Below are 12,401 nucleotides of genomic sequence, written 5' to 3' on the forward strand. Positions count from 1 at the left end.
GGGCTGCTCAGCCTGGGGAAGAGAAGGCTGCGGGGAGACCTTAGAGCAGCTGCCAGTGCCTGGAGGGGCTGCGAGAGAGCTGGAGAGGGGCTGTGACAAGGGCATGGGGTGATAGGACAAGGGGGGATGGCTTCAAGCTGAAAGATGGGAGATTTAGTTAAGATATAAGGAAGAAATTCTGTATAATGAGGGTGGTGAGGCCCTGGCCCAGGTTGCCCAGAGAGGCGGTCAATCCCCCATCCCTGGAAACATTCCAGGCCAGGCTGGACGGGGCTCTGCGCACCCTGACCCGGGTGAAGATGTCCCCGCTCGCTGCAGGGGGTCGCACCAGACGGCCTCGACAGCTCCGGGGCAGGAAGGGCTGGCGGGCCGCCCCCCGGTAGCTTCCCTGAGGAGGGAGGCGGGCGCGGAGGGCCGGGCCGGGCCTGGCGGTGCCCTCGGCCGCGCCGTGGCGCTGCGGCGTCGCGGAGGCCGCTGCCGGCCCGACCCGACCCGACCCGACCCGGCCGGGCGCTGCGTGCGCGGGGGCCGCGGCGGGAGGAGGAGGAGGAGGAGGAGGCGGCAGCGTTCCCTCTCCGGCGGGACAGCGGGCTGCGGGCGCGCAGGTAGGAGCCGGCCGGGCCTCGCTGCGGGCCTGGCGGCGGGCGGGCTGGCGGCTGCTCCGGTCGGCGGCGGGCGGGCCGCGGCGCCGCCGGGACGGGACCTCCCTCCCTCGCTGCCGTCCTTCCCCGCAGCGGTTGCTGCCCGCCCGGATCGGCGTTGCCCCGGGGAGCCCCGGGAGCCGCTGCCGAGCGCGCTGCCAACGGCCGCGGCAACCGCCCGCCGCCTGCCTTTGTCTGCCGGCCGCCGCGGCCCAGCGCCCGCCCCACCTCCACCCCCCCACCCCCTCAGCAAGGCGCTTCCCGCCGCAGGAGCCATGGGCCGGCTGCCGCGCTAGCAGCATCCCCGGCCGGAGCGGCGAGGAGGAGCGCGGCCGCTGCCGCCCTTCCCCCCGGCGGGGCCGGCGATGGAGCCGGCGGCGCGGCCGAGCGGGGACATCCTGAGGCGGAACCCGCAGCAGGACTACGAGCTGATCCAGCGGGTGGGGAGCGGCACCTACGGCGACGTCTACAAGGTGAGCGGCGGGGGGGGCCCCGCTCCGGGGCTGCTGCTCACGGGGTGGCCGGGCTGCTCCTCATGGCGTGCCCGGGCTCCGGGGCTGCTCCTCACAGGGTGCCCGGGCTGCTCCTTACGGCGTGCCCGGGCTCCGGGGCTGCTCCTCACGGCGTGCCCGGGCTCCGGGGCTGCTCCTCACGGCGTGCCCGGGCTGCTCCTCACGGGGTGCCGGGGCTTCGGGGCTGCTCCTCACGGGGTGCCCGGGCTGCTCCTCACGGCGTGCCCGGGCTCCGGGGCTTTGCCTCACGGGGTGCCCGGGCTGCTCCTCACGGCGTGTCCGGGCTCCGGGGCTTCGCCTCACGGCGTGTCCGGGCTCCGGTTCCCAAAGAACCTGGGCAGCCCTCGTGAAGCGGGAGGTTTCCCTCCCTGTCTAACGCTTTTAAATTAAAAGGGTTGACTTGCAGCGTTGGAGAAGGGTCTGGCTTACCGGTCCCATCGCTGAATCACACAGAGTCACAGCATGGTAGGGGTTGGCAGGGACCTCTGTGGGTCACCCAGTCCAACCCCCTGCCCAAGCAGGGTCACCCAGAGCAGGCTGCACAGCACCGCGTCCAGGCGGGGCTGGAATATCTCCAGAGAAGGAGACTCCACAGCCTCCCTGGGCAGCCTGGGCCAGGGCTCCGTCACCTGACTTCTGAGAGGTTTGAACTGGTGGATATTGCTGCTGCTACTTCCCACGTTACGGCAGAGGAAGGCAGAGGATCTCTGCTCGCTGTGCCTGTTTCCAGAACTCATCGGTGCAAGCACCTGGTTCAAAGGGTTGCAGGTTTATCCCCAGGGTTAAAAATAGCACTCGAAAGGCAGAAGCAGATTAAAGCTCTTGAGGAGCTGGAGTGGGGTTACTGCTCGCGGTCGCGTTAGCGCTGCAGGTCTAGTCGATGCGGTGCGTAGTGGTGCATACTGGTGCATACTGGTGCTGGCAGCACCAGAACCGCGGCCGTGGGAAACCGAAGGCGTAGGCACGGTGCGTTCCTGGGAGCCGCTTCCCCAAGTGTCAGGGATGCTCAGCAGCATCAGGGCCTGGGTTGCTTAGAGAGAAAGCCTGAAAGTTCTCGGCCTGTGGTCAGCGATCTGCGTTTTCAGCTGCATGGGAAGAGTGGCTGTGGTGTTTTACTTCGTAATGCTGCTGAGTGCGTTGAAAATAGACCTGACACAACCAACCCTACGAGAAAAGGTGTGGTGCTCTGCCACATGAAAGGCCGCGGTAATCGCGCGTGCTGGGGGAGGGCTCTTCGCTAATGTTCAAATTGAAGTTTTATAGATGGATCTTGTTCCCACCGCCCCTTTGAGATGGTTACTTGTGGCCTCGGGGAGTGATTTTTTAAAGTTTTCACAGTGCATATTTACCTTCCTTTTTTCTTTTTTTTTTTTTGTTATTTTCTCCTAGAGTGCTGAGCACAGATCAGTCAACTTCTTTGCTAGGGAATCCAGCGCTAAACCCTTTAAAAAGACATTTTGGGTTTCATAAATCCAAAACTCAGCATACCTAGGGCTGGATTGTTTGGCTGTGCCTGCATAGTACGGGGCAGCGCGACGAGAAAGAATTAGTTGTGTTGCAGAGAAGTGCTTCTGTGGCATCTCTTTGCTCTTTGTGGAAAAAGAAATGCTCTGCTTCTCGTTATCCTGGTAATTAGTGGAGAGCTGTGCTGACATGTCACACGGCTTCCGGTTCCGGAGCTGGTTTGAACGCATGGCTCTGCTCCGTGCCATGTAAACATAACGCCTTTAAAAAAAAAAAAACCCACAACCCCCCCGCCCCCCTCCATTCTTTGGGTTATGAAAAATGTGCCTTCTGTTCCTGGAGCAGTTTCTGGTAGGAATAAACCCAAACCTTCTCACAGTGCAACCTGGCAAGTTTAAATCAGTCTTTGGCAGTCTTTTTAGACGTTGTTATGAGTCTAAAAGGAGTAGAAAGTTAATGAGCTTAAAGTAGTTTGAGAGTCTGCATTTGTTTCTAGGTCATTGCTTTGCTCGTTGTTTTTATAAAGGCTTGCAGCAGGCAGGAACTGTATCAAGGGAATACCGAGGTGGATGGCACTGGCTGTTACGACAAATATGCAAAGCAAACTCATTTTTTAAAGTCATTGATATTATGTTACTTTTAAAAGTAACTACGGTAAACCTTTTTTCTTGAAAGGACTTGATGTATAAACACTGTACTTTTATTTTTCTTAATCCATGGTAGGTCTCTTCTTGGCACAGATGGCACATCTTGTGCTTGCTGAGAGCTGTCAGTAGTGTTTATAAAATGCGTTTCTTAATGAATATCTGATTGTTGTTATGTTGCAGAGCTCAGGCAAGGTTTGCTAGAGAGCGCTCTTAAATTAAAATGGAATTTTCCTCTCACCTCTTCAAGTGGTTTCTCTGCTCCATCCCTGCTAATGAGTCACCAGCCTCTCCAGCACAGTTGTTTTTAGGATGTCTAAATCAGACAGCCTTGCTGATTGTGGGAGATCTGCCTCTTCCTCAGATGCTTTTTGGTGGTGGTGGTTCATGCCTCAAATTCTTCTTGGGGCATTTGGTAGCTTTTCGAGTAATTGGTTCTTTTTTGGATGTCGGAGGCGGAGGTTAAGCAAATATTTGTGTTCACTGTTAGGTTACAGAAGAATATTTAAGGCCTTGCTAAAAATCTCCTACCCACTTTGCTTTTCATTACTACTGTGGAAGCTTAAAACTGAAATGTGTTTTCTTAGTGTTTTTGTGGGGTTTTTTTCTCTTGTCTGTCACATGGCACACAATGGCTGATTGTAAGGTTGCTCATAAGTGCTGGATTGTTGATGTTGTTTTAATGTTTTTTTTTCCCCCGAAAATGCATCTCGGGGTGGGGGAGAAACCATCTGTAAATAAACTATTTACTTATCTATTCACAGCGTGTGTAAGTAGATCCAAGTGTGGGTCTACCAGGCTTAGGATTGTAATGGAAATTGTAATTCCAACGTGCTAGTTGTCTCATCTGTGTTGGGAAAGCTTTTTTTTTTTAATTCTTAATAGAGGCTATTACTGTTAAGCCAATTCTAATCTATTGGAGTAATTTGTCTCAAAGCATCGTATCAAGCTATCATAAATTACTGACTTCTGAAAGCAGCTGTAATGATGAAGATTGGCTGCTCACTGGAACTTAATAAGCTGACAGCATTTTTTTTTTGTCCCCATTCTATCTAATGGTTAGAATCTTCCACATCGTGTCCCTTAAAACTGCACAGGTGAGATCTGCAAGAGTGAAGTTTTAATTTGGCTTTCCTGGCAAGATTTCTGTTTGCCCTCCTTGGTGATACACAAGGAAGTCTCAAGGCAGTAGTTAAAAATTACGAAAGCTTGTTCATGCATCTGGATGGTCAGGCTGAAATAGGCTTTGTGTGTGTGTGGTTAATGCAGAAACATCCAGCTGACCAAGTCTCTTAGGGCAGAAAATTAAAAAAGCTGATAGAAACTGTAAATGGAATTTAATCTCCAGCACTAGGAAGCGGTCCATGGATCGCATCCTGAGTAAACTCCCGTGGTGTGGTTGGGTCCCAGGTCTCGGTGAGATTTCATGGGTGCCAGTGTGACCTGTCAGTGAACATGCAGCTTTTCGCTAGTGCCTTGCAGTCTAATTTGTATACGGCCAGTTTTGGTAACATCGTCAGCTCTATAAGCACGTGTTTCTGCAAATCCACAGTGTTTTCTGGAAGTACTTGGAGGAGTGTAAGACTGGCTGTTTTGGTTAGCTTGCAGGATTCGGTTGTGTGAGAACGTGACGTCATTCAGTTATGTGTGCTTGTAGATGCTGGTGTCCTGAAGGGGCTTGGAAAACAAGCGCTGTATTAGGGCAGTAATTTACTTTAGGTGTATCTTGCTGGGATTTCCTGCACTGGGTTTTTATTTGACTATTTATTAATGACTTAGAATAGCTTTGGTGGAGAGATTTAGGGGGAAGAATATCCCGTGTCACGGTGAGCGATGCAGAATCATCACCCCTTGCACATAAAAAGGAATTTAAAGTCTTCTGCATGTGTGAGTGCCTTCACCGTCAGCCTGTTGGCTCTGCTGGGGAGAAAAAGACTTCCACTCACTGCCACCTTCTCCCCCAGCTACACAGGGCTTGGCTTTTTGTGGTTTTCAATGCAAGCGCCCCAAATGGAGTTTTAACTGGTCTTTGATTTTGGAGAAGGGAAACAAAAGGATGGTTTGTTTCGACTGTCTTTCTGAATGCCCTTGTTTGGCAGCTGAGCTGAAAGATGATGTGTTTGCTCAGCCCAGCAGCCTCCGCAGGCTGCGGGGTGAGGAGCTGGATGTCTGTCCTTGCTGAGCAGCGGTGACCAGCTCTGATCTTGGGGCAGCAGTTCTAAAGCTGTCTTGTTTTGGTTTTTCCAAGCCGGGTTGCGAACAGTGCTAAAGTAGCTTTCTTTAAAAGTAAGCACAGGGGACGAAAAAATGTACCAAATTATTAGCAGAAACTAGCCGTAAAGAGATTATTAGCAGAAACTGGCCGTTTTTATTGACTGTCATGGAAATTTCATTCGTTCTTGAGTTTTTATTGAATATCATGGAAATTTCATTCCTTCTTGAGTCACCTGCTCAGTCTCTCTGCTTCTCTTGGGATTATTTTTTTTTTTTTTCTTAAATCTCCTGCACCAGGTAAAGGCATTAACTTAGAAGAAACTTGTACTGCTTTGCCGCTGATCACTGCTGCAGGAAAATAGTGAGCAATGGAATTGGATCGTGGCACACAGAGACTCTTTTGCTACTCTAATTTTTTTTTTTTTTCTCAAAGGTAGCCATAAAAGTGAGACTCTGTCCGGTTTGAATCAGGTTTCGGCCCTGCTTGTGTGGTCAGTGCCTTATTCTCAGAGCTCTGGATTACAATTCCTGGTGCTGTCAAAGGCTGTGGAGAACCTGTATTTGATATTTTGAAAATAATTCTTGATGTCAGTCTAATTTCACAGATCATGAGAACTTACTGGTTACAGCTTTCTACTATTTAAAGTCAACAGGTTAAGAATAGAGCGTTAAGGCTTTGTTTTAATACCAGAGCACAGTTATGGCTGTGATAGTTTTAATCACATACTCCCAACTTTATGAGACTTTGTTTTGGCAGCTGCAGAGCAATCGGATTGGCCATTCCTGATTCAGCACTTCTGTCCCTGGTGAATATACCTTGCTTGCACATATAAATTACCATAAAACATCTGTCACGCCGGGGCATTCCACTCTTCCTCTCCAGATCAAAGCCTTCTGGTTAGCGGTGTTCGCTGTAGCCGTGCCTGAACTCTGTGTACTCTCCTGTTTCCATGTGGAGGGTGTTTAGAATGGCATCGAACCAGCGTTGTTGAGTTTCTTCTTGCTGCTGTGGAGTTTCTCTTCTGGGAAACTGCCCTCTTATCTTTTAGGATGCAGTCGGTAGGCTGTATACGTTGCTGAGAGCTAAGATGCTCAGTGGGTTAATTGATGCTCTCTGTTAAGGTATTCAGGAGTTGGGGGCATGACCTTGCTTTTCCATTTGTCATCTTTGTACTGTGTTTTTCTTATTAAGCATTTGGTCTTAACTGTGGAACTTTCAAAGCTCTTCGGCTTTAAATATTACCTCCTGTTGCTCATGTTTTCTGTTAATGGTAGGTTCAGTGGTGGGAGCCGAGTGCTTCTCCCTATGTCCATTTCTGCCCGTCTCTTACTTTCAAAAGCAGGTAGTCTCCGAAATCTTTAAAATAAGGTCTGATTCCTTTTCCAGCTCTTTTGAAGGGACTTGTCCTCCTGGGTTGGGTCCTCAGAGGAGCCAAAGAAAGAGTGGTAGCAGCTTCTCAGGGCGTTGCCATCAGCTAGTACCAAGGCTGTACCCAGCATCTCTTAAGCCATGGAGGAGCGGAAAGTCTGTGCTGTTGAGTTTAATGTCCTGTCGGTAGCAGCCTTGTCTCTGACGTAGTCTTCCCATGTGGTATTACAGTCTGGGGCTCATGCTTCAGGAGATATTCTGCTGGGTAGATGGTTTTGTTATTCCTTTTTCATTCATGGAACAGTCACTGTGGGAGGCCAAGGCATCCTCTGAACTTGCACAGGAAGGAGTTAACCAGAGCTGGTTCTTCTGTGCCCTGCACACATTTTTGGAGACCAGTCTGGAACACGAGAGGTGCTTTATATGAGCCATGTCTTCTCTACCTTCCACCCAAGAGCTCTGCTTCAACACAAGATAGCCATTCGGAGGAAGTGAATAGTGCGGTTGGTGCATCCCCTTCGAAACATACACCCCACCCACCCCCCAGCAGCCGAGGAAACCTCTGAGAAGGAACAGAATATTTGCATACCAGTATCTACTTCGTCTTTGTCTCCAGAAGATGCAATGGTCATTTGCGTTGCCAACTCATTTGGATAACTTTGAATGCATCCAAGATTTCTAGCACGGGGTGTCTGAGTCATTCCCAGCTCCGTCGGCGGAGGTGTGCGATAGAAGTACGCAGATCACCCGTGTCAGAGAGAATAGCTCTTCCTGTTAGCAAGGCCGTCACGGAGTCTGCCAGCGTATTTCGCTGACACCGGCAACTGTCCGGCCACTCTGCAGCTGGAAAAACAAATGTGCGTGCTACCTTTATGCATATTTGGCACCTGCCTTCTTGGTTACGGCTGGGAAAGGAAAGAAGAGGCAGCGTCAAGCCGAGGTGATGCCCTCTGAGAACAACGCAAAATGGGTAGGTCTCCATATTCATAGAAGTTGTTCTTCAACTCAAGGCAGCCTCGATTCACAGAATCACAGAATAGTAGGGGTTGGAAGGGACCTCTGTGGGTCATCTAGTCCAACCCTCCCATCCTAAGATTCCTTGCATCTTAGTTTGCCAAGACCTTCTCGCACTTTGTAATTTTGTTAGGATTTCTGATTTTATGTTTCTTCAAGTTAGAATAGTTCTTTCCCAGTTTCTGAAGGCCTCCTAGCAATAAGAGCGCTCAGCAAGACTTAGTGGACAAATCAGCCTTTGATTTGTGGCCTATGGCAGTTTTGGTGGTCCTGAGTGTGTTCAGGGATTCTCATAAAAGGTCAGTGAGAAGGGCAGGGTATTTCATTCAACATTTTGCATTTGTGATCTATAAAACCAGATGCTAGCTTGCTTTTTATGGGAGTATTTAAATAAGGCATACCTGACACTGACAGTAGTTGGGAAATAGCAAAAGACAATTTATTCCACCAGGCGTTCCCCGAATCTCCTTGCAGAGCAGAGCGTACCTACCGAAGAGGTGTTGCAGAGATCGTTTGTCTGAACCTCCCACTTGGCCACGCCGAGTCGAGTGATCTTTCCGACAGGTCAACTCCATCTGTCTTAACTGTAACAAAGGGATCTCTATATTGTGTACCACCATATTTTTCTCCAAGCTGTGGTTTGCTAGACTGGAGAGCATGTTTACACAGGCGGCACCACAGAGTGTTACTTGTGCATCTCCCACCCCGTTTCCCTTTTCTTCTTTAAGGAATCTGTTCAACAGTGGCTTGTCTGAAAAAGTGGGACTCCCTTCTGTTTATCAGAATAGCCAAGCAGCTCCACTGGGAGTGAAACACCTTTTAGCTCTGTTCCCACCTAACCAGCTCTGCAAAATGAGTCTCTTCATCTGCTGGATAATTGTGAGAGCCGGACCCCCTGCTCACGCGTTCCCATGCAGCTGGCCACAGGAAGTGTGTCTCTCACATGAAAGTCTGAGCTATCAGGACCTCCTGGCGTACAGAGGCTGGATAAACTGCTCTTCCTTCCTGGATTGTCTGGGGGAAAATGTCAGTGTTTGGTGCAGAAAAGTTTCCATTCTGCTCTTCAGCTTTCAAAATTCCTTCGCTGAAGCGTTCGAGTAATTTTTTATCCAGCAAGGTGTCTGCAAGAACCTTCTCAGCCGCTCAGGGAACCAAAGCTTGCCTTTCCCCGTGGCGGGTGGAAAACGCCGTGCCGAGAAGCTGCAGCTTGTCCGTGTCTCTGGAGCTCTCACGCTCGCTTGCTGCAAAGAGTGCAGGGGAGGGTGAGCAAAGGAATTGCTCCCTGGCTTCTCTGCAGTAGGGGCTGGAGCTCAGGGGCAAATCTGTTTTGCGGGTGCTGTTGCCATCCTGCCCTGGTCAAATCCCGAGGAAAGGGATTCAAGAGGGGACTTGCTTATGTGGAATCATTGGGAAGGCAGCAGGGCTTTAAGGAATGGCCTAACACCTTGTCTCTGAGTCAGTGACCACTAACAGAGCCGCTGGACACAGCACAGCGTGTTCCTCTCTGCCGTGTCAGGAGGCAGTCAGATTATGCACTAGTGCATTTAGCATCACAGATCTCGCAAAGTTGCTCACGTTTTGAGACTGGAATGTTAAGGTGCCGTTTGAGCAGACACCGGTAAAGAGCAGGCAGTAAAAAACCTGAAATGTGTTGCGACACGGGAGGGAGAATAAGAAGTGCCAAGGCTTTTGTTCCAAAGCCTTAGCCTCTTCCCATCCTTTTCCCTAGTCTGTTATCCTGTGTGTTGCTCTGCGTTTCTGCTGGCTTCTCTGCTCCTGAAGATGGTAAGAAGATCATGCACAACGCAGTCAGGGATATCCCTCAGAGCTCTGAGCTGACCCGCACTCCTGGTGGCCACAACCACTGCTTTTACTGAACGGATCCGTCAAAATAGCATCTTTAATGCCTTATTTGATGCTTTGGCATGTTGGAATTACTCTTCTCCCAAGTCTATTTTTGTGTCTTCACATGAATATTGTGTATGGGAGGCTCAAGTTTTCATAGAGATGAGGAAGATTTGGCTCGATGTTTCCAGAAAGCTGAATTAGTGTGAACAGCTGGATTTGTAGCCTGTTGAAATGTGAATTTTGAGACATTCCAGAGAGGCAGGTGCTGTTTCTCTGCAGAGGGTGAAGAGGTCATTGCAGGAGGACTCTTGGCTTACTGGCGAGAAATTGTTCTTCAGCTTGCTTGGTGTAGCTCTTTCCTGGGCAGCGTTAAAGGCAGCATTTCTTCTTTCATTTAGTGCAGTGGGCCACCCCAAGCAGCTGGGTGTTTGTTCTGTTCCCAGCTGTGTGTGTGGCTGTTTGCTGACCATCGCTGTTGGAGCCATACAGAATTGTGTTACGTTTGTCTCAACTTGCAGTTCAGTGTACAGACATGCAAGGTAAGAGTTGAATTACGATCATTAGACTCCCAAAGACGTTTGGGAGACTTACTCATTGATCTTAAGGGAAGGTGAGTGGTAAAGCATCTTGTACAGGCAGGGAAAGGTAAAACTGGTAGGCAGACAGAACAAAGGTGCGACCATACCATCTTTTATTGATGTGCTTTGTCACACACTCAAACAATTAAAATTTGACAGGAAGCAATGCCTGACGAGTGTTTGTTGCTCTCCAGTGATTAACAGCTTCCAGTATTGATGTTGTATTTATGTGGGGTTTGAAAACAGCAGCAGCTGAAATTTTACTTTTGCTGTATTTGGTCTGCGGAAGGGTAAGGGAGAATATTTGATGTATCACTTGTGAGCATTCACAGTTGTATTGTCTGTCAGAGAGGGGTTGTTGGTTTGAATATGATGATAGATTCTCTTAAGCAGCTGAGATCTCTTTTCTTTTAGAACTGGTTTTGTGTTGCAGGTTTAAATGCCCCCTGCCTCAAGAGGACACTTGCTGCTGCAGGGGAGAGGATGGTGAAGCGATACACGGGGAGAGGCAGCTGAGCTAGGCTCAGCTACCTGGGCATTGCTTTTGTAGCAATGTTTTTGTAGTGAGGGTTTTTGAGGCTGGGCAGCGTGTATCTGCATAGTCAGAATACCTCCACCAGGGTGATATCCGGGAGGAGTCTGGGTCAGTAATTGGGCAGGATAAGCAGTTTCTGGTCATGCTGTTTTGTTTCGTGTCAGGCATATCTGCAGTTAAATTTAAAGCAGTGGTTGAGTTCTCATCCTCCGCTTCTTGATTAACTGTGAAGAGGCACGACTAACTTTTTGATTAACATAGTGCCTTTAAAACTTTGCCAAACAGTTCCTGTCTAGGGAGTCTGTTTTTAAATTTGTCTCACAATATCAAACCAGGGAGAAAGGGGAGTTGTGAGGATGAGTAGGGAGATCTTGAGAATGTCTTATGATCTGCCACTGCTTCAGCAGTCACAACCGACTGCCTGCTGAGGGAACGTGAACATAAATTTTTCCTTTTTCTTATTCTGTGGGTGTTGAGGTTTGTCTCAATCCTGCACTGGGATGTCTTGAGTACAGACTGACTCTGCTGACTCAGGCAGCAAAGGCAGCGCCTGCAGGGGTGGAACTGGAGAGGAGGAGGAGGAGGAGAGGCAGGCGAAGAGGAACGAGGCAAGGTGGAAGATGCTCTCTGGTGTATTAGAAGTGGAAAAGAAGAAAAATTATTCCTTTAAAATGCCAGTTAAATCATCAGGCCTAATTAGTGTAATATTATAATCTCTGTAGCATGCATATTATTTGAGCAGCATGGGTTTGGTCCATGTGTTAATGAAAGCTGAACCAGTAAATTGAGGAAGTCACTGGCCGAGTGCTTGAAACCAGGCTACTGAAGTGAAACCGGTGTTTGGCATCTGTAGATTAACCTGTAGAAAAAATGTGTTTCTTCATTTCAAGTTACATCATTTAAATTAGTGGATCAGTCAAAATTGAGAGAACAGTTGGGGGGAGGGGAAATCAAAAAAGTGTCTTTTCTCTCCTCCATTCTGGCTAAAAATAAGGTGTGAGAGGATGAGGTAGCTGCAAAATCATGAAAGATACCATCTGTAATGAAATGGCAGCCTAGTTCCTTGCTTTGCTTAATCAGCAGAAGTGCAAACCAGACTTTATACTTAACCTTTCTCATGTATCTAGCACATTTAAAAGTTCTGTTTTTCCTCATTAAAAAACTTACTAAAATGTCATTTCTGTTAATTTCAGCAGAACTCGAGGCTGTGATTTTGAATTGCCTACTGAATTAGAAATACTACTGATCGCTATTTCATCATCATAAGATATAAAATGTAAACAAAAGCTGGGTTTTATTCTAGCAGAAAGGGCTGTATAGTGGTACCATCCCGTAGTCAGAGAGGAGCAGGCACCCTGGAGTATGTGTACACACATGCACAAATGAAACTGGGGGGAAATCCTTACGTCTTAGCCATCTTCCATCCCAGGCAGGTGACAGTTGGTATACTACAGGTGCAAACCAAAGTTCAGAGAAGAAGAGTCTCCCTGCTCCTATTTTTAACTGATTTTCTTTTAACTTCTTTGATTTGCACTGCTGGTTTTTTATTCATTCTTTCTATTCTGGTCGCTCTTTTGTTTAA

General features: G+C 48.9%; 1 protein-coding gene across 2 annotated transcripts in view; it reads left to right on the forward strand.

Annotated features, from left to right (window-relative positions):
* The first annotated feature begins 527 nt into the window (after window positions 1-527).
* The window catches only part of MAP4K5 (mitogen-activated protein kinase kinase kinase kinase 5), a 74,881-nt gene continuing 63,007 nt past the window's right edge, over window positions 528-12,401 (forward strand). Inside the window, exons 1-2 of one of the 2 annotated variants that reach the window (XM_075427245.1) lie at window positions 528-605; window positions 912-1,114. In XM_075427245.1, coding sequence (XP_075283360.1) covers window positions 1,007-1,114 — 108 coding nt within the window. In that variant the 5' untranslated portion in view covers window positions 528-605; window positions 912-1,006. Of the gene's footprint in view, window positions 606-873; window positions 1,115-12,401 lie in introns of those variants that run through there. The other variant, XM_075427246.1, reaches the window with a different exon arrangement.

The sequence above is a fragment of the Opisthocomus hoazin genome, chromosome 7 (genome assembly GCF_030867145.1).
Source record: "Opisthocomus hoazin isolate bOpiHoa1 chromosome 7, bOpiHoa1.hap1, whole genome shotgun sequence".
Taxonomy (NCBI): domain Eukaryota; kingdom Metazoa; phylum Chordata; class Aves; order Opisthocomiformes; family Opisthocomidae; genus Opisthocomus; species Opisthocomus hoazin.